The following is a 24,683-nucleotide window of genomic DNA, read 5'->3' as shown; positions in this document are numbered from 1 at the left end:
GAAATCCCAAAAAAGCTAGCCACGGAAATCACTGAATGATGGGATTCTGTACCCGAGTGAAGTGAAAATTAGCTATTAAAACTTTGTATTGGGCCAATAGTCAGTGTTCCGTTCAAAATATGGTTTTATTTTAAAAGTAAAATACTTATTTAAACTATATATCGCGTTTGTACAAATTTACTTTTAGATATTGACAAGGAAAAACAACCTTCTCTTATTCAACGTTATCTGTTAAGTATAAAAGGGGTAGATATTATTTTAAAAAATAAAAAAAAATGGAACCCACTAAATAAGTATTGGCAAGATATATATAAATTCAATAATAAAATACGCATATTAAATTTTTTTGTATTTAACTTTTTTCGGTAATAAAAATTCAGGATGATTTTGGTTTAATTGGTTTACGTATATTGCTATATTTTCTCAATCACATAGAAAAGGGAAAAGAGTACATCAGTGAAAAATCAAAAATTTAGTTTAAGTAATACTAGCCATACTAAAAAATCAATATGCGAGATAAGAAATTTGGTAACTGCTCTACATTTCAAATAAAAATGCATTTGTTTCATGAATACTGAAATGTATGCGTAATAAGGCATATTATGTTATTATCCTAAGCATGACTATAACTAAAAAAATTACAGTAATTTAAAACGATGGCAGTCTTAACATACAATAAGTGCGCGAGTCTTAGTTTATATTTTAATTGGCTTCTTCGTCAGATAGAAAAGAGTTAAGATTTCATCAAGGGAAAATATATTCTCAAAGTCACTAAACCGGGAGATAGAAAATAAGGTAGGTACTTAATTTTAAATAAAAGTTAAAATAGGCTTACGCTAAACCAATTAAAAATAAGTCGTAAAAATATTTTTATTTATTTAATATGTTCTATATCTTGTAACCAATCCCCTGACCACCCGGATTGATTACATTAGCTGGGCGAACAAATAACACGTGACCAGAGCAAAATACTAGCGAAGGCTAGTTTAGCATACAGTACTCTGTTTGTTTTGAAGAATTTAAGGTAATCTTTTTATGAAATGAAAGATTAGAAACGGTGACATATATATGTAACTTTAATCATGTATTTTTTTATAAATATTATTTTTACAATTCTCTAAAAAAAAGAAAGGTAACATAAGCAATGATTTACAAATTATCTTATCACTTAGTTCTTCACATTTATATCATCATACACGCTTATAGTGACCACATCTATTAAGTTTTTAGAGATATAGTCTTAGGTACATGAAGAATAGTTATGACGATATTTTTGAACAACAAACGTAACAATGAATCGTCTTACTTGAATTGTTTCGCCTTTAGGTGCATATCTTAAGTTAATGGACGTCTTATTAACTCGACCAAAAACTTCATTACAACACAGGATAAGAAAGCTATGTTACGTATCCCCCCTTACGTAATCTCAGGTACATTAGTATTATCAACCCTAGGACGTGTATAGCAGAACCCCATAATACACTTCTCAAAAGAATATACATTAAACCTTGCGATATAAATGTTATTATAGCAACATTTAAATACGTAAATTTTACTCAAACTGAGTGTACGCATACACCATTACATCATTACTAAGGATGCTACCTATCATTAACCATCAATATCTAACATCGAACGTAGGCACACAATGACGGATGAAACGGACCCGATTAACTGAATTAGAAGCAACACTAAGTCCGTGCAAAGCGACTGAAAACGCATCTAAACAAATGAAGGGAAGACCTACAACCACCCACGGCCTGATAGAAAGTTCAAACGCTGACAATCCCGCAACACGCAGTCAGAGGCGGAGCTCACGCCACTGCCTGAGTGCATCCAGAGTAAGCAAGCTTCACACCGAAGAATAATTCTTAACTGGGACCCATGTTAAGCATGTGCGGTTTCCACGAGCATAATGACGACCTAGATATACCTAGCTAAATGATCCCAAAGAGCGTGCCTACGCAGATGGACAGCCTTACTCCTAGTGAGCGAGGACTGCCAGGAAGACCGGTCGGGCGGCCCTATTTATACCCCACTAAATCTATGCCACAAGAGGCGCTACTGTCGACCTAAAAAAGGGGAAGGGAGGAGGAATGGTGGAGGGGGCACTGGTAGGTGAGGAAAGGCTGCCCGTTGGAGTGGGGGAAGTGGGACGGAGGGGAGTGATGTGCTGGGTTCGAGTCCTGTGTTGGCTACAACTTGACAGTTCTTTGTGTATAATTCTTCAAAAATCTTTGGAATTTAATACATACTTTTCTTAAAATGGTAGAATATCAGCACTACCCGGAAATTACGTGAGCAAAGCCACGGGTTATTAGATATACTTTTACTATAAAATAAAAACAACTATACATTTGTAGTTCACGAATGTGATATTTTGTTTATTGCTTCACAACATTCATTTGCCAGTCTCAAATTTCATCGTACCACTTGTCAGAAATGTCACCAGAAATGAGAGATAGATTTTTTTTGACGAATTTCAATTACGAGGAAACCTTTCGCAAGATTTTTTTCTTCGCAGTAGTCACTGGGACACCATTAATTTAAATCCACTAAGATAATAAAATTGTATGTATAATGATTTGTTTTTGTATATTTATATAACTACCCAACCAATTTTTAATGATTTTCATGTGAATAAATACTTGTAAAGCAATTTAATTAACTGTGTCATAATTCTTCTGATTAGATGGAAATACAAACTTTATATCCGTGATATACGATGATAAAATATATTTATTATTGCAAAATAATTTTCACTGTTCAAATGCAAATTTAAATAGATTATTCATACATGTTTCCTGCTAATTAATGGTTTAACATAATAATTTTTAGTATAAAATGCTTTTTCTCTTGTGTTAAAATGGGTTGCTAAAATGAGGAATTATAAATATATCACTTACTAAGTCCGTTCACAGATTTACACAAAACAGCAATGTAGATAATCTTTTTTGGTAGTTTCTAATTTTCTGCCCTGAATAACATGAATTTTGTTGAATTCATACCAAAGTGAATTTTTTGAACAACTTAAATTGATGTCATAAATAAATATTTATTTTATAATAAAAATCCACAAACTGTTTTTAAAATATAATATTTATCACGCCAGATGGAATAATAAACAAAAAATAGCTCTTATATGTTGTCTGTGTTTAAATAATTGTATTATATTTCATGGAAATAATATTTACCTTTCGGTTATTAAAAGAAAATATATTTGTATTCAAAATACTTGCTCATCGTTTTTACGAGCATAACTTGTGTATCTAACCTCAAAGCAAGGAATATAAAGAGTGGCAACTCAATGCTATAACAAAAACTCTTATTTTCTTTGGAGATCCGGGAAATGTGCGTTATTTATAAGCAACTTAACATAGTAAATCGTTAACTTTTCAGATCTATGTTGGCAAAATTGATTTTTTTAGTGGTCATTCGTTACTGGGAATATTCACCATATAACGTTTAAGATTATTTATTTTGAATTACGAAACAACCAAAACATTATGTAAAAATGCTTCATCTTATGTTAAAAAAAATATAAACTGCATAGCCACAAAGTATGACATAATACCATTAGTTTCAGTTACTAATAACATTACGTGCACGCGTTTAAACAGTCATCGCAGCCATAGTTGTTTCATAGCTACCAAAATCATTCAACGTTGTCTAGAATTATTCCAAATTATGTTTTGCCATTTTACTCAATGCGCCACTCCGTTAACACAACATTTTATAAATTCTGAACTACGAATGTCAGTATTTTTTTTTTTTACGTTATTACGTTTAAGGAATTTCTGTAGTTTTCTTATAATTAAAACTTAAATTTTGATGTTGGCATCTTTTAACCGCACTTTTTTTTCGGTGGCCGTACTCCTCCAATTCAGTTGCGCCCGTCCGTATCTAAGCGCTCGGATTTCAACAAAAGGCACCGCCTCTCGATAGAGTGAGACAGAGAATTACGCGAATGACCTTGAAAAAAGCGACGCTACAGCGCTCTGGCGTGGAAGCTGGTAACTACGAGCACCCTCTTGTGGAAAGAAGAGCTGTCTAGCGGCGGAGCTAACAACTACCACAGTTTTGGATCCGAAAATTGGAATAATAAATCCTATCCCCTCGCGACTTCTATAAGTTATATATATTCAATGGTGCGTGTGTGTCAATAACAATAGTTTTATTTAATACAAGCGTTCAAATTAAATTTTTATTTTTCCAAATCTCCCCTCCCAAAGATTCCTGTATCCACCACTGCAAAACTACACAGCGTAAAAGTTTAGAGAAATATTTTATATACACAATGTCCTGGAAAGGAAGGGGTTAACTTCAAAAGAAACAACGCTATTTAAAAACTGTTCGAGATGTCCGAGTGCTGTCTTTACGAAAAAACGTAAAAATATGCCGAGGGAGGATAAGAGCCTCTGTTCCGTATTTCGTTTAGAAACTGTATTTTTAAAAAGTGAAAAAGGACTTAAAATGAGTGTTTTCAGAGTTATTTTTAGACATGAAACGCCCGGTACAGATTTACTGAAAGCACTCAAGTGACTTGCATTACAACTTTATCTTCATTTCTACACGGTATAATGTCATGGTTACAGCTAAATTTTCATAGTTGCCGCATGCATGACGAGAAGACCGCGCGCCAGTCCACAGCCTTGCGCTTAGAGTCGATACCGCGCTTAGAAGCACCAGCGAGCGTCGCACTTAACATCCTGCCTTCTCGCTAACACACATACACCCATGAATAGGCTCGTCATTAGATACGATGAAGTACGACGATTTCAACGTAGCACTGCCGAAATGACGGAAGCCTTCATTTCACAGACGAGAGAGCCACACCCGAAGTTCCCCGAAGTTCCCCGAAGTTCATACTATGTTTTTTTTTCCGTTCTATCTCATTGTATAAAACCGGCGTGGCATTAAATTTTGCGGTCGATTAGGATAGGTTAGCTACATTATAAATACTTTAAAACATTGTGGATGGTTGGTTATATTAGGGAAGTATAGCTACATTAAAAATACTGTAAAATCATTTTATGGTTGCTTAGCAAATAACTTTTTAATATGTAGCTATCCAGGGCTAGGAAACCGTTTACATGATTTCACAGTATCTTAAATGTAGCTATCCTAACCAAATCAACCGTCCACAATGTTTTAAAGTATTTATAATGTAGCTAACCTAACCTAATTGACCATTAGTTATCATGAGTTACAATGAACAAAAAAAAAAAAAAAAACCGAAGATGCACGATTGGGCGTTTGGCTCTCTCGTCTGTGAATAGAAGGCTTCCCCCGAAATGACAGTGTGGGTAAAACTGGAGTAATCCCAGGAAACACCCTGGCTCACAGTGAAGTCCGCCCAACGCATTTCCCAATTGCGAAAACAACCAGAGTTTGACCCCGTCGCGAAAAAACAAGTCGGAAAAGCTGGCAATCAGGCAGCATCTTGGATAAATATTGATGAGAGTAGCGAAGGTGCAACCAATGGAAAACCACAGCACAGACAGCACCACTACAGAACTGTAGCGTATCTCAACGTTAGATTGCAGTGTGCAAGTTAATAGGCAATAACTCTTTCCGATGCACGATTTATGTTAACAGCCCAGACATCAAATAAACACAATTTAAGAAAGAAAGAAAAAAGTTTTGTCCCTCTAGATTTGGCCATATTGAACACTGTGCGGCATCACAAGCAACTGGTGTGAGGGTCACACAGACGGGACTGCAGCGCGCTCTGCAGGGTGTTATCGCCGCCTCCAGCGGGCGACCAGCCCTCCTCCCTCCTCCCCCGCCCAGATACTGCGGTCCGGTCGCGGCCGGCTGACGCGGCAAGCGCACAATGGCGCATCGCATCACACAGTCAGCGGCCACGCTTCACGTCCGACAACAATCCGCCATGGCCCCGTTCCTCTCTTAACACGTCTCACTACAGGATATTTGGGCAGGTGTATTACATCTGTCAAGAAGTTAATTAAAAGACAGAGCTAGCTCAAGCTTTTTAAATTTTAATGTAATTTATAAAATTAAAATGATTTTTCACATTCTCAGGCGAAAAATTTGAACATATTAGATTTGTAAATTTCTTAACTTTTAAAACATCATGTAAATTTAAATGCTATTAATATACGTTAGATTATAAAATGTGTGTTCGGTGATTTTTAAAAGCTAGAGATACATTTACTTTTTATGCACATAATTATTTAACATACGACATTCATTCTAATATTTTTTCTTTAAAACCATTTCAACTTTATACCCTCAGCTGTATGCACATCCATGACAGTTAGCCACAACAAGGTGATGTGTAGTTAATATACAGGCAGAAGAGCACATTAGAACAAACCACACACAGAATAACAGTATCCAAGTCCTGTTAACGCACTTCCCCTTATGACGCCAAGTCACCAACCACCAGTAGCGGATCCAGAAAAGGGGGGGGGGGGTGCGCTAAGGGGCTCAAGCCCCCTCCAAAAGCATCTGGGTCCACTATTGTTTTACTGTTTGCCTTGATAAAGCCTAGCCTCAGCTGGGTCAAGCCCCTCCCAAATCGAAATCCTGGATCCGCCACTGCCAACCACCCATCATTCCGCGCGTGTCCACAATAAGCCAGGAACCCATACCGTCGGGCGATCACTGGGCACAATCAAGGGAGCCGAAGCTATGAATATATATCTATATATAAAAAAATTTAGCTTCCGTATGTATTTGGCCGCAAAACTCGGAAAGTATACGATGGTTTGGATTGAAATTTTTACAGAACATTGCATCTTAACAGAAGAGTGTTTATATGAAATAAAAGTTTGGGAAAATCCACCGGAAAAGTCGGAAAAAAAAGTTTTTATAACTAAATATCATGGTCACCCAACTTAGTTGTGACCACGCTCGACGATGCTGTACCATATTGTCGAAGTTCAAGCACATCAGGCTACTCGACCATTGTGCCTTGACGACTATAATTTACACAAATATGTATATATATATATATATATATTTCAAGAAAGAATAAAAAACTTTATTTAATTTGAAAGTATATTCTTTCGACTCTATTGATAAAAATACGTTTAAATTAAAAAAATATTCAAATTTTTGGAGCACAGTAAAAAAAATGCATTTAACCACGAATATGCGAGTTAAACTTCAGAACGATCCAACAGCAGTCATATTTTCAAGACAATTAATTGAAGTTGGTAACGGCACTGTACCTACAAATCCAGAAACAGGAAAAATCAGCTTATCATCTGATTTATGCAACATCGTAGATTCAAAAGAGGAATTAGTAGACAAGGTATTCCAAAACATCGAAACAAAATTCAAAAATCATGCATGGTTGAGCGAAAGAGCCATTCTAGCGGCTAAAAATGTTGACGTACACGATATGAACAATAGTATTATAAACAGAATCGAAGGTGAAACAATGTAATACAAATCTATTGATTCAGTAGTGCACCAAAATGAAGCAGTGAACTTTCTCAATTCACTCGATGTTCCAGGATTACCACCACATATTTTGAATTTGAAAATTGGTGTGCCAATTATATTGCTTCGAAATATCTGTCAGCCTAAATTATGTAATGGTACACGATTAGTAGTTAAAAAATTAATGGATAATCTTATTGAAGCAACAATTTTGATTGGACTTCATAAAGGTGAAGACGTATTACTTCCACGAATGCCACTTATTCCGACAGATATGGCGTTCGAGTTCAAACGACTTCAATTTCCAATACGCCTTGCGTTCGCTATGACCACCAATAAAGCACAAGGACAATCTTTGCAAGTGTGCGGTTTGAATTTAGAAAATGAATGCTTCTCTCATGGACAGTTATATGTCGGGTGCTCCAGAGTCGGTAAACCATCTGATCTATATGTTTATGCAAAAAATGGGAAAACAAGGAATGTAGTCCTTCCATTAGCTTTACAATAAAAATATTTAAGCTAAACACATTTTTATTTCTTCTATTACATTCCACAGCCATGCACAGTAAAATATTAAATTAAACAATGAATTAATATTAAACTGTGCCACAGCAAAGCGTGGCCGGGTTTAGCTAGTACTGTATAGAAGTCGCGAGTGGATAGGATTTACTCTACGTTTTTCAGAAGCGTATAATGAGCAGCTTGGGAACTTCACCGCTGCAGTGCGCTGCCGTAACGCCCTGTATCGTCTTAGTTGTTATTTATTACACGTTAGAGCGCAGCACTGTCGCCCGCTGTCATTCCCCGCACCCCTCATCCATCATTCACTGCAGCTCAACGTCGTTCAACAGGAGGGGGAAGGGGTGTCTGAAGAGTTCGACACTTGTCCGCTAGGGACCACCACAAGTCGATGCCCTAGAGATGGTGGCGATTGCGGCGGTGAATTAACCAACTACCTCAAAACCGTATTAGAATTTTTAACCTGGGCTGGCGACTTCTATACAGTATATATATTCAAAGGCCGAAGCGACAAGGTTTCTTGATGATACAACACGCATGCAGAAGTGTCGACAGCGCTGGCCGCCCGCGCGAGAGAACGGCGCGACTCCCCGCCGCCGGAAACGAAGGCGACGCGCGGGACCCTCCCGGATCACCAGCGCTTCCGGCCGGGGGCTGGAACACACTGCTCCTCGGCCGAGCCACGCAATCCCGCACCAGCGGGGAACCAACGGCGATGCAACAGCTGTTCGCCACGCACGCTCGCGTACCACTTTTTTTTTTTTTAATTTGTTGCAGATTTGACCGCCAATTAAACGTAAACACGCCCATCTGCAATTCAGGGAACACGTGATTTATCGACTCAAACTTATTTTACAGCCGGAACACTAATACAGCGCAACGAGAAAAAAAAAAAAAACAAGGACAACGCTAAACGGAATAAATGAGGTCAGAAAACTGTAGATTACAGATCATTCGTCGCCCTTTTTTTTGTCACAAGTGTGAAGCTCCACTATGTAATTACTTTCCATAAACAAACATGTCAACAGCCGCGCTTGATGGCATGCTAGCAGTAAAGCAAGCGCACTCGCATACTTCCCAACATTATTAAACACGGGCCTGTACCAAATTTATGTAGAAGACAATATAGGAAACACAAGCCCGTTTAACATGGGCGAGGCACGAGACGCATAACTACAGCGATCCTAGCGGCGTGAGTTGTAAGCATGCGTGCGAAATTTAAATTTTTTGTACGTATGCTTATACCCTTTGCAACCTTCATGGATTGTCGGCTGGAATCCGAGAAGCCTACACTTCACCAAAATTCCAGTAGAAGCCGTTAAAGAATGCAAATTACTTATTTATAATCCATTTAAGCATTAAATAGCAATAAAAGCGAAATACAAAATTAAAAAAAAAAATCTCGCACCAACAACATTGTTCCCAACGCTGAGTATACAGTTCATGCCGACAAGATCGCGGCAATATATCACTTGTCTCGCGGATTTACGACATTCTGGATATTTTTTTATAATTATTTATTTTTTTTTGTAAAGAATTTCTTTGGGAACGGGGACTACGAAAGTCAAGTTCCATGCATTTATCCAGCCGTGAGAACTAGAATCGAGTGACAAAGACACGGGCGCGTTAGAAGTGAAACTTCACTCACACACAGAGAGGGAGAGAGAAAGAGGGAGAGAGAAAGAGGGAGAGAGAAAGAGGGAGAGAGAGAGAGGGAGAGAGAAAGAGGGAGAGAAAGAGGGAGAGAGAAAGAGGGAAAGAGAAAGAGGGAAAGAGAAAGAGGGAAAGAGAAAGAGGGAAAGAGAAAGAGAGAGAAAGAGAGAGATAGAGTGTGTGTGTGTGCGTGTGTGACTACTGGAAGCCTCCACAGAAGCGCGCCGCAGGAGGAATGCCCCCGGGGGCCGTCGAACTCGCGCCCCGGGGCTGCGGCCGGGAAGTGGTCCGGCTCGCCGCGGACGGCCTTGCGAAAGGCCGCTCGCACGTCTTCACTTCGAGCCGGGATGCCTGCGGCCGGGAACCTGTTCCGACCGCTGCTGGCTCCCCCACCGAACCCCCTCCTCTTTCAACAACTACACCACTTTTCCCGCCGTTTACAACCACAGGGTGTACACACAAATATGTAGAATAAATCTCTCAATTTCCCTGACTTTTCCATGACCAAAAATGATATACATAAAAAAATTTGGTATGCTGAAATGGCCCCCAATAGTCAATATTTTAAATAATTTAAGTCGTGAATGAAGCATCCGCTAAAACATTTAATACATTTTTTTTTAAATAATGCAACGCCATTATGCACCTCTGGCAGAAAATGCCCGTTTCTCCAGAAGAAAAAATAAATTAAGTTCACATGACCTATACCGGTGCAGAAAAATTGCATGATTTGTTTTCGTAAAAAAATCTGGATGTTGATATTTATTTCTCTTTGATAAGCAATGAAAACAGCAGATACACACCTTTTCTCATATTCTATAGTCTCTTGTAAATTACGTTACAATTGATACAGGATATTATATATATTAAACGATAATTTTTTCGGGCCGGTTCTAAAAATAAAAATCATCATGTACAATAATATAATTTGAAGAGTGTGTATGTTACATGAATGCATTTCAAAAACGTTTACTTTACTATAAATAAATTTAAAGAGAAAAATGAAAAAAATTAAAGCAACTTAAAATATCATATAGCTGAGAGATATTCTTAAGAAATAACATTTGGAAAGTAAGACAGCGCGGTGAACAATTCTAAATATATAGTTGACGCTGTACACCGGTAATCGGTAAATTTTAGTAATAATAAAAAATAAAAAACTCACACACGCGAGAATTTTTTTAACAATAAATATTCCAAGAAAATTTTTATTATAATAACGCCCCAACCTTCCTACAACACTTTCGATTGCAATTTACGAGACCTGACCTTTCAATTGGGCAACAGTCTACATGAAAAAGTTTAACACCACATGAAAATTAAAAAAAAGTCATTTTTTTCAATCCCCGACTCACCCCTCACTCTCCAGTAACAGAACTTTCATGCACCACAAAATGCAACAAGGAGCTGAAGACAATTCTTAGTGATTGATACGTTCTTTACATGATTGTTAAAATGGGAATAATTAATTTTAGAATTTTTTTGGACAAAGGCCATTGCTGGTTACACTGTATGTTATAAGAAACCTAAATAACGGACAAAAAAAGGATGAATATAACACACAGAAAACAAGCCAAAGTCAGTCGATATTTAAAGTTAAAAACGTAGGCAGCACAGAAAATTACGTGGAAGGAATTAGTCAGATAAAAATAATGCAGCACAGACGGATAGAGCGGACTGACAACAACCAGGCAGTTTCAAAAAGAACAGTAAATAAAGACAAAAAAGAAACGACCTTGGTAAACACAGCGATAAACAGACAAACCCAATTATGATACTTAACAGATAATGTGGACAACAGCAAAGACTAAAACAGTAGTAGGCTTCCTAAGGCAAAACAGTTGCGATGTTTCGAAAACTTATATCTGTTCTCGTTCTCGGGGGGTCGTTACCACAACGCCGAACGTACATTAACGCCGAATACCATGACGCCGAATGCCAAATTGACCGCAACGCCGACAGCTAGAAAACTGCTGTGTACCACAACGCCGAAATACAGTAACGCCGAAAAATGTTGCTGCGGGGAGGCGGTGCCACGAGAGCAAAATGAAAAACAACTGAATGAATTAGTGTGCTAACCTTACCTAACCTAACCTTTGTGGCAGTCCTGCACTGACATTTTTCGGGGTTGATGTATTTCGGCGTTATGGTTTTCGGCGTTATTGTACGTTCGGCGTTGTGGTGCGTCCCCGTTCTCAGGTACTAGTAGTGGTTGAATCATTACCTATTCGTGTGAAACAATGGGTTAAACATCCCCAGATCCTAACCCAGCTAGGAGTAGCAAGGGTATGGATATTGGGATGTTAAGAATGACTGAGTTAATGAATCGAGGTCATGGTGTGGAGATGAGAATAAATCATTAACGGGATGAATGTGCGAGAGTAAACGGAAGCACCCCAATAAAACCAACCGGAACAATACAAAAGTCCGCCGCGACAAGTTCAAGTGTGCGTAAATGGCTCTTCGGGTCACCGAAACAGTTAAATGTGTTACTCGGGTATTGGGTGCGAAAACAACAGGTCAGTAACTGCATAAAACTCGCCACCGAAGTCGCTGGGCAGACGCACGTGACGTCACGCCACGGGCCAAGCGAGCCAATCACAGGCCAGCTCGGCATCGGCACGTACGGCACGCGCGGAAGCGCTTCCCTCGCACGTTCGCTGATAGCAGAGCGACATGTCTGCACACGTGTGCATATCTGCTGTACTTGCGTGCTTGGAAGCTAACAAGGGAAATAATGCAAGTTAAGTTAGGGTTTTTCTTCGTTGTTTGAACCTTCAAGCGTAAATACATCTCTACCTCGGGGTTAGAAGACACTATGTCCACTTTAGGGCAAAATTTGAATTTTAACCATTAACTTGACCACCGTTTGACGTTCTTTCTAGTAGCATCAGGCACTAAGATCTCCGATACGATAAAATATCACATATTTTGGGTAGAAAATAGCTGAGTAAATAATACGTGAGGTACCATTTAAAATTCTTTAAGCTGTTGTGAAAAATATGTTTGTTTTTTTGGGATAGTGTCATGCTGCCGAGGTATATATTAAAGATTTTTTGGAAGCCCCTTAAGAATTCTAATGACTTCGGATATACATGACTACAATAAATTTATTTTTGTTTCGTAGTTCAAATCAATTATGTAGTTTACTATACGAAAACCTATCTTAAAATCCTCCGCTTCACCGTCGAAAAAAAAGCTACTTCAAAGAGTTATTTAGAATATAACCGTTCAGTATTGTGAAATAGCTATTTGCATGTGCGCAACATTGCTTGGTGCCACGAGTCCAAAAACAATCAAATAAAAAAATCCACGCAACACAATGTGTTTATGCAATTGGAATGAAATCTAGTTACTATTTTTAATGGGTTAAATATTTAGACTTCGGTTTCCATTCCGTTAAATTGGTTCGTATATCGCCGTGCAATCCTGCATCCCAGCTAACAATAACTAAACATAATTGGTCATTGAAGTAACAGTGATAGGACAACGGCGCATTATAGGCGATGTAAGCAACATTTGTGGTCGACACGCCAGGCCGAACAAAGGAAGAATTACTTTGTTAATGGCGTGTGTTTTAAAGTGCTGGCTTCATAATACATATGAGTTTTCATGATTTAATGTTCAGCCTGGCTCTGATGGAGAATAGGCGGCGCAGCGCTGTGCCGGTAACCTTGGGAAGCGTCCCACCTCGCCTTTCCGCGCCAGTGGCACGATGAGGAGGGGAATGGAAGCCACTCCCAAAGATAAATTAATCAATTAATTGACAGCTGAAACTCCATTCGGCACCAGACACGTCGCAATTGCAGGCATAACCCGTAACACTAAGAGAGTAGATGAGGGCGAATGCGAAACTAAGCTATTTGTTGTTCATCCTCTTAAACGATCACGGCATTTAGGACAATTAAAACACAACGAAAGTTTACATTATGGGTGAGACCTTTAGGCATCAGAAAAAAAATTCCACATTTTTTTCCCTTCAATTCACGCCATCATTCGAAAATAAAAAAGAAAAACTGGCGACTAACACACTGCAGAAACACTGACCGGATTATAAGATCTTTGTAGAATTCTGACCTTTGCAATCTTTTACACCGGTTAATGGCTAGGCTACTACTGTATTGCAGGCACACAATAAAAGCAAAATGACGAGGTGGACCTTCACAAATATTTATTCACTCGCTCGGCGAGTGTCGATTAAAAAGGGCGAGTAATACTCGTTTATTCGTTCACAAAAGAGGTTTCCCACAAGGCTATATTATGATTCATGAATCATGTGGCATTATAATCTTGTTGATTTTAGTTTGACATTAAATTGGTTAAATTTTATTTTAGCTATTTAATAGCCTTCAACTGTTTATAAAAGACTTCTACGAACAATGAAACGGCAATGCTAAACGAGTAGCGCCTTTGCGAGGTCCCCGAGGTTACAACTAGCGAGTCAGTTCGTAGCAAGTGAGTTCCCAGGCGAGCAGCTAGTGCAGTCAATCGATGTAATTGAGCAGGGTTCCCACTCCCATACTTAAGCTAATTTCCCTCAGTTTTACTTCCCCCTCCCCGTACCATTTAACAGTTTTTCCTTGCCTCATCAGTCTGTATGGCAACATAACAGATACATACACCACAATTCGGCAAACGTACCTCATATAAAATTGACTAAGATATTGTTATCAACACTACGTAACCTACACTGATTGTCTGGAAAAAAAATATAAATTTCTTTGACATATATTATCATGTTGACATTATTGACATGATATATTATCGATTGCAATCAAGCAAAAGAATATAATATGTATTACGCATCTAATTAAAGCACAGTGATTGTATATAGGGGAGACCGGGGCTGGTTGTAACAGGGGCAGGTTGTAACAGGGCGAATAGTTCCACGACCAGCCACAAGAGCGTATCATCGTTTCAGCCATCAAGGCACATTATGATGCCTTCAGTGCGAGTGGTAACACTGTGGCAGTCGGACGATTTCACTGGCGACAAGAAGGAAAAATTTGTTTTTGGACGAGGTAAGTAAATATTGTTTGTTTGACTGACATTCGTATTGTACGTAATGTATAGGGAGTTTAGAAAATGTCTTCGGGGCAAAATAATCTCCTAAGCTTTAGGTTCTGATATGTTTTGTTGGCATTGGAAACAAATACAAACTATATGGTAAAATTAAATGTTTTCTATAATGATGTCACATGGGGTAGGTTGTAACAGCGAAATTAATCTGTTACAACCTGCCCCACGTACTGTTACAACCTACCCCGTGACCACGTTTTCCTAATTTATTGTTCCTTTTAAGTCTTTTATGAAAGAAAAAAAATACATTTTAAACGGTTTTATCTTGTAGATGTAATTAATAACTTCCAGTCAAATTTTAATTTCAGATGCGTAACTACAAAAGAAAAACCGACAAAGGAAAATATTCTATTGACATGTTGGAGAAAGCAGCTGAAGTTGTAAGAGAAGGAAGATCTGTTAGGCATGCTGCGAAAACGTACAACATCTGCCATGTGACACTTGGGAGGTACATAAAAAAGAAAAACAAACGTAAGTTGCATTCATTAATGAATTTTCTTAATTACATCTGCTTGATTTCTAACATAAATACGTCTCAACAATGGGTTGTAAACGTTTTTTATTGTATTAGTACAAAAATATGGTTTTGCGTAGTTTAGATTTTCTTATGTGAAAACAGGAGCAAAATTAACATAGGCCTGTATGGTTTTTCTATTGTTTCAGGTTTAAATGCAGTCGATATTAATTTTCGAGAGGAGTGGAAACCTTTGGCTGGTTATTATGGGAACAGACAGGTATTTACACCTTTGCAAGAGATCGCTCTTGTTTCCTACATAAAAACATGTTCTGACATATATTTTGGACTCACTCCACGTGATGTACGTCATCTTGCATTCTTATGTGGGAAGAAGTATAATGTTCCCATGCCAAACACATGGAGTGACAAAGAACTAGCAGGTGCAGATTGGCTCTCTTCCTTTTTAAAGCGCCACCCAGACCTTTCCATTCGGACTCCAGAGGCAACTAGTTTGGGAAGGGCTTCTAGTTTTAATCGTGCCAACGTTTCAAAATTTTTTGACAAACTCTCTGAAGTTTATGATCGCCATTCTTTCACAGCTAATGACATTTGGAATGTAGATGAGACCGGGGTCACTACTGTCCAGAATCCTTCAAAAATCGTAGCAAGAAAGGGGGTAAAACAAATTGGAGCAATGACATCATCTGAACGAGGGCAGTTAGTTACTCTAACTGTAGCAGTAAATGCTGCTGGAAATGCTATCCCTCCTATGTTTATTTTTCCTAGGGTAAGGTATTATGATCACTTCATCAGAGATGGTCCAACTGGATGTATAGGTGCTGCAAATAAGTCTGGCTGGACTACGGAGGTAGAGTTCTTGCTTTTTCTTAAGCATTTTGTTTCTTGTATTCGTTCGAGCCCAGAGAAACCTATCCTCCTCCTTCTAGACAATCATCAGTCGCATTTAGCTCCTGACTGTTTAGATTTTGCCAAAGAAAATGGCATTGTAATGCTATCGTTCCCACCTCACTGCACTCATCGCCTTCAGCCACTTGATCGAAGTGCTTTTGCCCCACTCAAAAAACAGATCAATACGGCAATGGATGCATGGTTGAGGAACAACAAAACACCAGAGAGCACAGTTAAGCCTATGTCAATCTATGATATTCCCTCAATCTTAAAGATAGCTTTTCCCACTGCCACAACGCCAAGAAATATCCAACAAGGATTTGAGAAATGTGGAATACATCCTTATAATAGGGAAATATTTCAGGATGCCGATTTCGCTCCTTCGTTTGTGACAGACAGGCCTGATCCAGACTTAGCACCAAGTTGTTCACACGATGTGTCCAGGGATTCACAAGGAACACCAGTTCAATCATTTTCTAACTGTTCCCACACACCAGAGAAGTTTTCTCCAGAAGTGGTTCTACCTCTTCCTAAAGTCGCTCCAAGGAAAAGGAAAGGAGGAAGAAAGACCAGGAAAAGTGCCATTTTGACGGATACTCCAGAGAAGAAAGCCATTGAAGAAGAATTTGCGAAACGAGGAACACCAGGCTTGATTAAGATAAAAGGGAATGTATCACAAACGCGCATGCCTGCAAAATCCACGCCCAAACGTTCTCTAAAACGAAGATCAGCAGAGTGCAGCTCATCAGAGGAAGAAAGCGAGTGCTTTTGTTTAGTGTGTTTGGAATCATTCTCTACAAGCAAACCAGGAGAGGAGTGGGTTCGTTGTCTAAACTGCCAGTTATGGTCGCATTTTTCTTGTGCAAAAAAATCTAAAATGTATATTAGTCATAATTGCCAATCAGATGAAATCTCTGAGTGAGGACCACTGTTCATTTAATATTTGACAAACTGAAGTTAAACAAGTGAAAAAATAATAATTTTTGTTGAAATATATTGTATAAGTAGTAATTTGTTATAAGTAATCCCAGTAAAAATTATATTTTACCTTGTAGTAATGTTGTTACAACCTACCCCAATGTGTGTTACAACCAGCCCCGCCTCGGGGCAGGTTGTAACACTTTACACCTCCGAGGTTTTAGATTTGTACAGAAAAATATGCTAGAGGAAAATTTATGTAAAAATTGTTTTGTAAAAGTAGAATAACTACTGAATAAGTTAGCTCAGTCAGAAGTGCCGTTTATATTATCCATGATCAGATAAAAAATAAAATAGCGAAACTGTTACAACCAGCCCCGGTCTCCCCTACTTACATTTCGCTAAAGTTTGTAAAAATCTGATACGGATTACAAACAGCACATGCATTTATGATTAAAATACATTCTGTTTCAAAGACACTGCCTAGTACAAAATTTACAGTTACTTTTCTATACTAGGTTTTGACAATTTCCCCGTATTTTCCAGCTTTTGAAAACACATTTTCAATTCCCAGAATTTTGTCCTTTTTTCCAGATATTCCCTGTCTACGGGACCCTGTATGGGGTTTTGCTGGATGCGTGGATTGCAGCAACGACGTTGGTAGGGTCTCCTACCTGAGAGCTTTCCCCCCCCCCCCCACACACACACACACAAAACACACAACAACATTAAACACAGTTCCTGTTCCGCGTTTTATTGTCTCAGCGATGGCCAACTTCACACACTTTTTCTGGGCCAAATATTATTTTTGAAACTAATCCCAAGACCTGACTATATGAATTAATATAAAATATCTTACAACAGTTTATGAACAATGTAGTTTTATTCTGAAGAAAAAAAAAACATACACTGTGTCATGTGAGAAAGAAATAAAAATAATTTTTTAACATCAGACAGTATTTACAGAAACAATAAAGCCTTCAATGTTAGCATAACAACCATTCCAAATATGCATATATTTTTCTATATATCTGTGAGAATATTATGGAGTCCTAAAAGACGGCTATTGAAGTATTCCTGACATATTGGTTTGTTGAAAGAGTGTTTAGGCGGGCCGCACGAAACGGGTCGCCACTTCAATGTCACGACTGAAAGGACACGACAAATCCGATTAGACGTCGTGCATCGTTCCAGCACGACAGAGTTAATAGCGTAGGGTCACGACAACATAACACGTTCAACTGTTTAAAACGGCCGTCGGTAAATCTTCCAGTGCCAAATGCGTCCATAAAATGCAGTGTAGAATGCGCTCAAAACAGCGTGACCCTGTAGAAAGCTTTTATTTCCTGTTGACAGTTTATGTGCACGAACACGTGAACACTTGTCTCTGTCACGAAGTGATATTAAATTCATTTAAGATTCAAGAAAACCAGACAGCTATGTTAGTAAGAGACAGAAAAATAATTCTGCTCTTAGCTATGCGAAAAATGAAAATTAAATCCTGACTATATGTAGAATAATAACCTTGACCGTAAATACAATGATCTTTTATATAAACAGTTGAAGCACACTACTAATATAAAAGTGTACCCACACGTAAAACGAAATTTTTATTATTCAGAAATTTCTTTTTTACAAAGTAGGTAACTATTTTTGAAGTTTAGTTTTTTAAGGTTTCCGTTTTGCTTCCTGTCGTGCGCCACGACACGACGAGTTCAAGAATATAATCTTACTTGTCGCGGGTCGTCGGGGCGCGTATTATTTCGTCGTGTTGGCGTCACGGCGACCTTGTATTTCATTGGCTTCTGAGCGTGTAGTGCCTGCCGTGGCAGTGTTGACCCCAACGTGTCTGTCCTATACACGTCTGTGCATTTCTAGGTCCGTGTTGACTGTCGCTAACCCGACACGCGTTAAAAATAGCTCCGGCCAGTGGTAGCCATAGGTCGAGCGAACCCTGCGCGTAGCGGCGGGAGACGAAGACAGCGTCTGACAATAACGGCAGCCGCCTGACAGCTCTCACAACTAGGGTTACCAGACACTGATAACAAAAAAGGAGGACAATATATTTTTTTAAAAAAGCCATGAATTAATTACAATGGAGTACGATATTTTACAATGTTTTGGCATTTAATACAGTTTCAGTATAAAGAATCAAACAAACTACGCATATACAGCATATTAGAAACACGTGCTTCTGCATGTGCTGCTACCTGTCAAGCTGTCACAGAACTACACTCTGCGGTCAGCGCATTAGCGCGCACCGCGCGCTTTACTCAGAGTGTAACTGCAGGAATTATCTCACTTTATAAAAAAGCCGGACATTTTGGAGCATTAAGGAAAATACGGCCGGACGCAAAAAAATACATAAAAAGGAGGACATGTCCTCCTTTTGCCGGACGTCTGGTAACCCTACTCACAACCCACCACTCGGCACTGCCTGGTGGTCGAGCGGAACCGCGAAATGGCACGGTCTCTCTCGTCACCTCTGACAGCGGGAGGTCTTCCGTTCTTGGGTCGTCCGCCTGTCGCCCCGAGAGCGTCGAACCCTGGACGGGAGCCTGTCGTCGACCGTGACACCTCAGCTCAGCTAGCAGGTACTCAACGAGGCTCGTATACTGATTCTTCAGAACCATCATTGCAGATCCCTCTACAGTTACATATAACTTGTACATTACGTCGTATAGTGCCAAACTGATGAACAACGATGTAATAATAATAATTCATACAAAATACCTTAATTCTCTTGCTTTCATCAACCTCATAGGATTTATGAAAACATTACACTGCGGAATGAGTTAGGGCTCAAGGGGCCCGCCCCGTCAGGGTTGTATCTGTGTCAGTGAGGCGGGATGATAAGCGCGATGCTCGTTTGTATTTATATTTATCGGTATCACCCCTAAGAGTAGTCTTCTCGACGATCCTGGGATAATTATGAAATTTGAGCGGTGACAGTAGCATTATATGGCGGAAAAGGTGTAATGCAAGTCCCTTGGGTGCGTTCAAGAATCTGTGCAGGTTGTTCTATGCCTAATAATTACTCTGAAAATGCGCCTTTTAGCCCTTTCACCTCTTCTAAATACAGTTTTAAAACCAATTCCGGAAAAACAAAACTACTTAGAAGCTCTGCACACCGAATGTGTGCCCTGGTAGGCGGGGCGTCGAGGTATTCGGATAAGGACGAGAACGAAGCACTGACGGGTACACATACCCACAGCCAGGTACGCCAGGCCTGACCGTCCAGTCACTCAGTCCCACTCAGGCTGTGCAGAGAACACCGGCGAGCAGACAGATGCAGTCGGCGGCGAACAGGCATGTTGCGACGCTCAACTATAACTCATTCAGTTTCATTCCGCTCCAGGAGGTCCTCGGTCAGCGCCGGCCTCCGGCAAGGCGATCCGGGTTCCATGTCCGGCGGCGTGAATGTGTGCTAGACTGCGCCAAGGTCTTATACTATATAGCAAGTTCCGTAACTGCAGTGCATGGGTACTTACTCTCTCTTTTCAATGCAAGACTTCAGCCATTTGTGATATCCTTGTTTCGGTTCTGCTCTGTTGCCAGATATACACCATAGCGAAACCGTTTTGGACACAATTTCGTCATGTAAAATTTGGAATGAGGATTTTGGAAATACATTTTCCTGTTGTATATCACAAAGAGCATATTGCATGTATTCGTTAATATTTAAAAAGACATCTAGTTTTTAATCGTTGTTTCCAACATTTTTTAAACCATTAATTTTTGTTTTATCGCTCTTTAGAGGATAAAACAATTTTATGGAATGCTTTGTTATGAATAGTGACATATTGCTAAAATATAGCTTCCCTGTGAAATAATAATTTCTGTTTAGCATTTAATTATTATTTTTTTTTCGGTCAACGACTCCAACTGTGATAATACTGTCAATATATACTAATTTAAAGTCTTATAAAATCAATAACCAGTATAATAAAATTAATAAAACATATAATTTAGGATGATGTACAAAATACAACTTTAAATGGTAACAAGCCAGCTATTATCCGACAACAATGGTCGCTATTTACTCTGTAATCGTGAAACAGGACTGCAGAAGAGTATTTTTTCCACAGCTAGATAACACGCACAAAAAAGCTTCAACAATCTCATTCTCGAAATATTTTTCACAAACACCTGCAATGATCAAAACACTAAAAATTCGTCATTGCGGGGAGAAGCAGAGCCATAAGTTAATCCCTAACTCACGCCGCTAAAAAGACGTTAAGTTGCACGCCGTCTCTTGCGAAGAAGTTCAGCTGTTCACAAGAGCAGCGTTATCTCCAAGATAAGACACTATTTTTTTTTGTCACGTGACAGCACAGATAACAGTGCTTAATGAGCACCGCAACAAAGCAGACATGCCTGGTTGGGTCACTTGCAATGCTCATTCGCGCTGGTGAGGACATTTCTACAACAAACTTTTGGAAATAGAAAAATTCCTACCAGTTGCAGTATTCTACTTAACATTCACTGGTGCACTCCTAACCAGACTCTAAGCAATCACAAAGGCAGTATGCATGTTGAGAATGTAAATATTACGGTCCAAACTCGTTAAATTATAATTTATATTTAGAATATTCATATTAAAAAAAAAATTGTCTTCAAATTCCTTTACCAAATACATTCCATTATCCGGCCGCGAACTACATCGAGGGTGTGGAGCCTGAGGTCACTGTTTACGGCCGCCATTTTAAGCAGTAATTTGTGATATGGGATTTCGTATTTCGGAAGGAGTTGAATAAAACATTAGCCTCAGATTCATCCGTGTCCTGTCATTCCGTCTCTTTTTGTCTTTGTTTCTCATCATTTCGTAACACAGCTCGTAGCCTACCCCTACTCTAGCGTTTCGTCGGTGCAGTTACGAGCATTCATTGTATGGTGATTTGTGCTCGTACAGTTGTGTTCCACCATCCCTTACCGTATGCACCACTGTATTTCGAAACACTCAGCGCAGTACCGTTTTCTAAGCATTTCTTCACACCGGTCTGGTGTAAGTGAAGACACGGCGGGCGAAGGAGGGGTGTGCATGATGTAAAGAAGGGGAGGTGAAACCGTGCGCAGGTTTTCCCCTTCCACGCGCTCCCTCGCTACGTCACCTTGGTTGTAGCCAGCGCTCTTCTTCCGGGCGCTTCCCATCCATTTCATCTGCGTCTCGTGCGAATTTTTGTTATGGTTGGTGCTTACATAATCCTGAGTGATTTTATGTAGCTGTGCAGTGTTCAGATTTCACAATCATTTCAAAAAGACTCGAGATTCTGGCATAAAATATTTTTATTTTCCAAAAAATGAAGATCTTTGCAATAAGTGGGTGAACGTATGCAAAAGGAAGGACACATTCTGTGTTAGCAGAGGTAAGTTTAAACAAACGTGATTTTAAGTAGAAATGTCACTTGTTTTATAATACGAGTATTTATTTTTGATTTTTTTATATGATTAACTGTAGGTTAATATTAGGTCAAAGATTATATATTTCATGCAAAATACTGAGTTATTATCTATAATAATAAAGTCTTTCGCGGTAAAAAGGTTATTTACTGAATTAATTTATTAAAAATGAAATCTTAACGTATATATACCCACCCATTAATAAAAACTCAAATCAAATGTTTTTAAAATGTTTGTGTGTTCAGGCATCAGCGAGAACTACAGAATTTATTTCAATTTAACTTTTTTTCTTGTTTGTTATAGAACTAACCTAAACACTAGGTTGTGTAGTATTAATAAAAGGGGGGGGGGGAAATATTTCATCAGTGCATGTAAACAAATCGAATGAAAGTAGGAATGTGAACCCCCTATACATCAAAAAGAAACATGAGCATTTTTTCTATTGTTCAAAATGTTCTCTTTAATGGAGTGGGGAGGACATGTGATATCATTACGTTTAAATATATTTAAGTATACACGCAAAACCGTGAGATAAGAATTATAAAACTGCCGTTTTAAATACTTAAAATTAAGGTTTGCAGGGACCATAGCTCAGTACATTCTCAGCGCACGTGCGTGTGTGCTCCATAGGTGAATCCAGAAAGGGGGAGGGGGGCACAGGGGCACGTGCCCTCCCACCCATCTAAGGGTAAAATATACATTGATTAATAACGACTTTTGGAGTAATAAACAGGTATCATACTAGGCCCAGACTCACGGCGCCCCCCCCCCCCCCAGTAATTCCTGGATCCGCCCCTACTGTGTCTACAATCCTAACACTAACACATCTCGGCTATAACTAAAAACAGTGTAGCACATAAGTTTGCATGTTTGTAGGTATTAATTTTTCTAGATTCTATAACTATAAAGTGCATGAGATATATAAAAAACAGCTATGTATTGAAAATTGTACGTGTGGACATTTGCAGCGCGGCCTTGGAATAGTAATTATGGAAGGAAGCGGCTTTTCCGTAAAACTATATATAAGTGGGGAAAATGGTATTTCCGATTTTAATGTTTCATGATTACAATGATTTTATTCTATTTCAATATTTTTATATTTTTAATGTTTTTATCACACCATTTCCCTTGAATGTATTGCCTTCAAATCATTTTAGTATTACAGAATCCAGGAGGAATTTTGAAACGCCAATTTTAAGGGGAATTAGATGAACTTAGATATTTATTTTGTATTTTTTTTCCATGGAAAGGCCGTTACTCTCTTCAGTTGTCTTATCAAATTATGCGAGTGCCTGCAAATGCACAATGTACAGGAGGTAAAACAATACTTATTTTGTTATAACATGGAATTTTCAGTAATCAAAATTATAGCAAGCAACATTTTTGAGTTTTCAGAAGTTAACGTTATAAAAATGGAGAAAGAAACGCCTACAACCAAGATACACGCGTTAAAATGACATTCCAATACCTATGAGGGACGGGAGTTCTTCAAGTCATTATGAATCGATTTTGGCTTTAATAAAATGTAGTGTAGAAGGCATACGGGTTTTGTGAAATATTTACTGGCGAGTTATTTTGCAATTGAGTTATTTTTAGTAATCAACCAACAATTATGTGCCATGTTTTAACGCACAATGTGCTTGGGGGATTTGAAAACTATTAGGTTTTACCTCTCCAAGATAATAAACAAAACCAACCTTTTGGTTTTTTTTGCCGTGAAAATTTTTTTGTAATGCCTGCAAGCTGTTTTTTGCTGAATATTGGTTTAATAATATTGGTTTAGTAATATTTTTTTATTTATAATATTAAATTTTTTAAATATACTTTCTATCATTATTTACCCTTTTGTTTATTGTTTGTAACTAAATAAAATTAAATTTAGTAAATAAATCAAAAGCCCTTATGTTTATGTAAATTACAAATAAGTATTTATAGAAACTTTGCTTTGTGTCAGATGCTTTTTTTTTTTTGTAATACGTTTGTATTATTATTTGTCGCCTGCATCCTGAATGTTTGTTATATCTATTTAATTAATATTCATAATAAATATTTTCGAAGTATATTCATTCCAATTCCCATTACCATTCCATGTTTACAAGACTCAATCAACATTTTGAAGTGATGAAACAGCAGAAAAATATTGCTTCGTTGATTTTATTATTAACTAGCTGACCCGGCGAACTTCGTACCGCCTTAGCGTAGCAATGATGCACTACTTTATTTTGTATAGCTGACCTATCTTAGGTATGAGTACCTATTCAATTTGAACTGGAATCTATAATATCCTCCATATAAAAATGAATCCATAATTCCCTGGTATCACTATAACTGAAAA

General features: G+C 38.4%; 2 protein-coding genes across 2 annotated transcripts in view; one reads left to right on the top strand and one right to left on the bottom strand.

Moving 5' to 3' along the window:
* Window positions 1–24,683, bottom strand: part of LOC134534508 (uncharacterized) — a 130,404-nt gene that overhangs the window by 5,633 nt on the left and 100,088 nt on the right. The gene's annotated exons all lie outside the window — the stretch shown is intronic.
* On the top strand, window positions 14,427–17,264 carry LOC134534424 (uncharacterized). Its single transcript, XM_063372887.1, has 3 exons — window positions 14,427–14,606; window positions 14,973–15,135; window positions 15,328–17,264. The coding sequence occupies exons 2-3, from the start codon at window positions 14,973–14,975 to the stop codon at window positions 16,950–16,952; spliced, it is 1,788 nt and encodes a 595-aa protein (XP_063228957.1). The 5' UTR covers window positions 14,427–14,606; the 3' UTR covers window positions 16,953–17,264.

Source organism: Bacillus rossius, chromosome 7 (assembly GCF_032445375.1).
Source record: "Bacillus rossius redtenbacheri isolate Brsri chromosome 7, Brsri_v3, whole genome shotgun sequence".
Lineage (NCBI taxonomy): Eukaryota > Metazoa > Arthropoda > Insecta > Phasmatodea > Bacillidae > Bacillus > Bacillus rossius.
The sequence above is the reverse complement of the archived record's forward strand: the minus strand, read 5'-3'. Positions and strand labels throughout refer to the sequence as shown.

Excerpts from the sequence above, each read along its gene's own strand:
- LOC134534424 (XM_063372887.1), top strand. The coding sequence starts at position 14,973 with ATGCGTAACTACAAAAGAAAAACCGACAAAGGAAAATATTCTATTGAC. Across the intron at positions 15,136-15,327 it reads CATAAAAAAGAAAAACAAAC|GTTTAAATGCAGTCGATATT; the intron begins GTAAGTTGCATT and ends CTATTGTTTCAG.